General features: G+C 41.3%; 1 protein-coding gene across 1 annotated transcript in view; it reads left to right on the forward strand.

Annotated features, from left to right (window-relative positions):
* Window positions 1–6,000, forward strand: part of LOC139753910 (ionotropic receptor 93a-like) — a 70,686-nt gene that overhangs the window by 23,401 nt on the left and 41,285 nt on the right. The window contains exons 6-7 of the mRNA XM_071670868.1: window positions 2,412–2,648; window positions 3,171–3,195. Coding sequence (XP_071526969.1) covers window positions 2,412–2,648; window positions 3,171–3,195 — 262 coding nt within the window. The remainder of the gene's footprint in view (window positions 1–2,411; window positions 2,649–3,170; window positions 3,196–6,000) is intronic.

Genomic DNA, 6,000 nt, shown 5'->3' on the forward strand with positions numbered 1-6,000 from the left:
CCTTCACATTGACAGCTGTGTAAAATTTCATGGAAAGTATTCGATATTTTTTTTCTGTCATTTGCATCATTTCATCTCATTTCTTTTTCCTCTCCATGATTTCTGTTTAGCTCGCTGTATTAAGAAAGGAAACTGTGTGCTTCTCTGATAATACGCTAATGATATATCAGTTATAAAAAGATCAAAGCAAACACCTGATCCACACATCCTCTACCACTTCTGAATCCACACTGCTCTTCCCCAATCGAATGCTCTGTACATGCCTTCACCCTCTCAATCAATACCCTCCCATATAATTTCCCAGGAATACTCAACAAACTTATACCTCTGTAATTTGAGCACTCACCTTTATCCCCTTTGCCTTTGTACAATGGCACTATGCATGCATTCCGCCAATCCTCAGGCACCTCACCATGAGTCATACATACATTGAATAACCTTTGAAGAATGTATGTGAGAAATACTTAGAAAAGCAAATGGATTTCTATGCAGCATTTAGGGATCTGGAGAAGGCAGATGATAGAGTTTATTGAGATGCTCTGTGGAAGGTATCATGAGTATATGGTGTGGGAGGCAAGTTGTTAGAAGCAGTGAAAAGTTTTTTATCCAGGATGTAAGACATGTGTAGGAGCAGGGAGAGAGGAAAGTGATTGGTTCCCAGTGAATGTCGGTTTGCGGCAGGGGTGCTTTATGTCTCCATGGCTGTTTCATTTGTTTATGGATGGGGTTGTTAGGGAGGTGAATGCTAGAGTTTTGGAGAGAGGGGTAAGTATGCAGTCTGTTGTGGATGAAAGAGCTTGGGAAGTGAGTCAGTTGCTGTTCGCTCATGATACAACGCTGATGGCTGATTCGGGTGAGAAACTGCAGAAGCTGGTGACTGAGTTTGGTAAAGTGTGTGAAAGAAGAAAGCTGAGAGTAAATGTGAATAAGAGCAAGGTTATTAGGTACAGTAGGGTTGAGAGACAAGTCAATTGGGAGGTAAGTTTGAATGGAGAAAAACTGGAGGAAGTGAAGTATTTTAGGTGTCTGAGAGTGGATTTGGCAGCGGAAGCTGAGGTGAGTCATAGGGTGGGGGAGGGGGCGAAAGTTCTGAGAGCGTTGAAAAATCTGTGGAAGGTGAGAACGTTATCTCGGAAAGCAAAAATGGGTATGTTTGAAGGAATAATGGTTCCGACAATGTTATGGGGTTGCGAGGCGTGGGCTATAGATAGAGTTGTGCGCAGGAGGGTGGATGTGCTGGAAATGAGATGTTTGAGGACAATGTGTGGTGTGAGGTGGTTTGATCGAGTAAGTAATGAAAGGGTAAGAGAGATGTGTGGTAATAAAAAGAATGTGGTTGAGAGAGCAGAAGAGGGTGTTTTGAAATGGTTTGGTCACATGGAGAAAATGAGTGAGGAAAGATTGACAAAGAGGATGTATGTGTCAGAGGTGGAGAGAACGAGGAGAAGTGGGAGACCTAATTGGAGGTGGAAAGATGGAGTGAAAAAGATTTTGAGTGATCGGGGCCTGAGCATGCAGAAGGGTGAAAGGCGTGCAAGGAATAGAGTGAATTGGAACGATGCGGTATACCGGTGGTCGACGTGCTGTAAATGGATTGAACCAGGGCATGTGAAGCGTCTGGGGTAAACCATGGAAAGTTTTGTGTAGCCTGGATGTGGAGAGGGAGCTGTGGTTTCGGTGCATTATAAATGACAGCTAGAGACTGAGTGTGAACGAATTTGACCTTTGTTGTCTTTTCCTAGCGCTACCTCGCGCACTTGCGGGGGGAGGGGGTTGTCATTTCATGTTTGGCGGGGTGGCGACGGGAATGAATACGGGCAAACAGTATGAATCATGTACATGTGTATATATGTATATGTCTCTGTGTGTATATATATATATGTATACGTTGAGATGAATAGGTATGTATATGTGTGTGTGTGGACGTGTATGTATATACATGTGTATGTGGGTGGGTTGGGCAATAAATAAAAAAAATGAGACATGAATCTTCAAGGAGCATAATGTTGCCCAAAATGTCAATGCCATGACAACAGGCAAAGAATACCTCACTGTATCTTTTATGTTCTACTCTACGACAAGAAAAGCAATCTACCATCATCAGTATTGATTCTTGCTCAGCCAGCCTATTAGGCCTATGAGGAACTGGTCGTTACTTTACATACATAAGGTTTAATTTATCCATAGATAAAAATACTCTAGGATGCAAAGCTACATCAAGCCGTTCCTATGAATGATGATGTTTTGTCTTCTCTTTTCAGCTCAAAGGCTCCAGTAACGGACAAGTCATCGCCAAGGCCATAGATCCAAAGCTTCTCCCTCACGTGACCGTACAAGTTGTACATCATATCCTCTGATAGTTTTACATATGTTTTCCGGTATGACTTTCCTTAAAACTAATTATTCCACAGGGCACGAGGATGTTGACACAGCGGAAAATCTTCATAGTGCCAGTACATTACATCATTTTCCCGGAGCGTGTAAAGCGAATTGACTTTACGTACATCTATGAATTTGTCCAAGCCACGTTCAGTATGGCCAAGCCTAGCCTGAAGCCTCGCTGGCAGAGCCTCTACTACCCGCTCACCAACCTGGTGTGGATCGCCGTGCTGGTGGCGCTGCTCCTTATGCCCGTCATCTTCTATGTGGTAAGACAGACTGATGATAATACATCACATCGCTCTTCTCAGTCATCTGTTCCAAATGTCTAAGCCATTTTAGCACACCTTTAGGTTTCTCATACATACTCCTCTTACCGCCACACATCTCTGTTACCTTTTCATACTTTCTTCATGTAAGGTTCACGCCTCGCATCCATACAACACTGTCAGGACCACTGTACTATCATCTACCATCTTAACTTCACAGACAGTGAACTCTTTTTCCACACACTCTTAATGCACCCAGAACCTTTGCTTGAACCACTGTGTCCTACTTCGACTATCTTAATGGCATGAGGAAGGTGGGAGGTGGGCAGATTAGAAAGGGTAGTGAGTGGTGAGATGAAGAAGTAAGATTGTTAGTGAAAGAGAAGAGAGGCGTTTGTAGGATTTTTGCAGGGAAGTAGTGCGAATAACTGAAAGATGTATAAAAGACAGAGGCAGGAGGTCAAGAGAAAGGTGCAAGAGGTGAAAAGAGGGCAAATGAGAGTTGGGGTGAGAGAGTATCAGCAAACTTTTGGGAGAATGAAAAGATGTTTTAGAAAGAGTTAATAAACTGCGTAAGACAAGAGAACAAATGGGAACATCGGTGAAGGGGGCTAATGGGGAGGTAATGACAAGTAATGGTGAAGTGAAAAGATGGCGTGAGTATTTTGAAGGTTTGTTCAATGTGCTTGATGATAGAGTGGCAGATACAGGGTGTTTTGGTAGAGGTAGTGTGCTAAGTGAGAGGGTAAGGGAGAATGGTTTGGTAAACAGAGATGAGATAGCAAAAACTTTGTGGAAGATGAAAGCTAACAAGGCGGCGGGTTTGGATGGTATTGCAGTGAACTTTATTTAGAAAGAGGGTGACTGTATTGTTGACTGGTTGGTAAGGTTATTTAATGTATGTATGACTCATGGTGAGTGCCTGAGAATTGGCGGAATGCTTGCATAGTGCCAATGTACAAAGGCAAAGGTGATAAAAGAGAGTGTTCAAATTACAGAGGTATATGTTTGTTGAGAATTCCTGAGAAATTACATGGGAGAGTATTGATTGAGAGGGTGAAGGCATGTACAGAGCATCAGATTAGGGAAGAGCACTGTGGTTTCAGAGGTGGTAGAGGATGTGTGGATTAGGTGTTTGCTTTGAAGAATGTATGTGAGAAATACTTAGAAAAACATGAATTTGTATGTAGCATTTATGGATCTGGAGAAGGCATTTGATAGAGTTGATAGAGATGCTCTGTAGAAGGTATTAAGAGTATGTGCTGTGGGAGGTAAGTTACTAGAAGCAGTGAAAAGTTTTTATCAAGGATGTAAGGCATGTAGAGTAGGAAGAGATAGAGGAAAGTGATTGGTTTCTCAGTGGACGTCGGTCTGCGGCAGGGGTGCGTGGTCTCCATGGTTGTTTAATTTCTTTATGGATGAGATTGTTAGGGAGGTGAATGCAGGAGTTTTGGAGAGAGGGGCAAGTATGCAGTCTGTTGTGTATGAGAGGGCTTGGGAAGTGAGTCAGTTGTTGTTCGCTGATAATGCAGCGCTGGTGGCTGATTCATGCGAGAAATAAAAAAAGATGGTGACTGAGTTTGTTAAAGTGTGTGAAAGAAATAAGATGAGAGTAAGTGTGCATATGAGCAAGGTTGTTAGGTTCAGCAGGGATGAGGGACAAGTGCAATGGGAGGTAAGTTTGAATGGAGAAAAACTGGGGGAAGTGAAGTGTTTTATATATCTGGGAGTGGATTTGGCAGCGGATGGAACCATGAAAGCGGAGGTGAGTCACAGGGTGGGGAAGGGGACGGTTCTGAGAGTGTTGAAGAATGTGTGGAAGGCGAGAACGTTATCTCGGAGAGCAAAAAATGGGTATGTTTGAAGGAATAGTGGTTCCAACAATGTTATTTGGCTGCGAGGCATGGGCTATAGATAGGTTTGTGTGGAGGAGGGTGGATGTGTTGGAAATGAAATGTTTGAGGACAAAATGTGGTGTGAGGTGGTTTGATTGAATAAGTAATGAAAGGGTAAGAGAGATGCGTGGTAATAAGAAGACTGTGCTAAATACAAATCCATCTGTTTTTCAAAGTATTTTTCACATACAGTCTTCAAAGTAAACACCTGATCCACACGTCCTCTACCAGATCATTCTCCCTGACCCTATCACTTCGCACACCACCTCGACCAAAATACCTTTATCTGACACTCTATCAACACATTCAACAAACTTTCAAAATACTCACTCCAACTCCCTCTCACTTCACCAATACTTGTTATTACCTCCTCATTTGCCTCCTTTCACCGATGTTTCTATTTGTTCTCTTGTCTTACGCACTTTTTCTACCTCCTTCCAAGACATTTTTTTATTCTCCCAAAAATTTAATGATACTTTCTAAGACCAACCTTTATTTACCCTCTTTTTCACCTCTTGCACCTTTCTCTTGACCTTTAGCCTCTTTCTTTTATAAACCTCCCATTCATTTGCACTATTTTCCTGCAAAAATCGTGCAGATGTCACTCTTTTCTCTTTCACTAACAATCTTCTCTCTTCATCCCACCACTCGCTGCCCTTTCTAATCAACCCACCTCCCACCTATCTTATGCCACAGGAATCTTTTGCGCAAGCAATCAGTGCTTCCCTAAATACATCCCATTCCTCCCCCAATCCCATTACGTCATTTGCACTCACCTTCTTCCATTCTACACTCAATCCCTCCTGGTACTTCGTAACACAATTCTCCTTTCCAAGCTCACTCACCCTCACCACTTTCTTCACCACAACATTCACTCTTCTTTTCTGATAACCTATATATATATATATATATATATATATATATATATATATATATATATATATATATATATATATATATATATATATATATATATATATATATATATATATATATATATATATATATATATATATATATATATATATATATATATTTATATATATATATATATATATATATATATATATATACATATATATATATATATATATATATTATTTTTATTTATTTTGCTTTGTCACTGTCTCCCGCGTTTGCGAGGTAGCGCAAGGAAACAGACGAAAGAAATGGCCCAACTCACCCCCATACACATATTGATAAACACACGTCCACACACAGCAAATAAACATACCTAAACATCTCAATGTACACATATAAACACACAACAGACACACCCGCAATAGCACATATCTACCGATGCCACACAATTCACCTGTCTCTTTATATTCATTCCGATCGCCACCTCCGCCACATATGGAATACCATCCCCCTCTCCCCTCATGTGTGCGGGGTAGCGCCAGAAAAAGACAACAAAGGCCTCATTCGTTCACAACTTCAGTTCTCTAAGCTGTCAT

This window comes from Panulirus ornatus, chromosome 16 (assembly GCF_036320965.1).
Source record: "Panulirus ornatus isolate Po-2019 chromosome 16, ASM3632096v1, whole genome shotgun sequence".
NCBI lineage: Eukaryota > Metazoa > Arthropoda > Malacostraca > Decapoda > Palinuridae > Panulirus > Panulirus ornatus.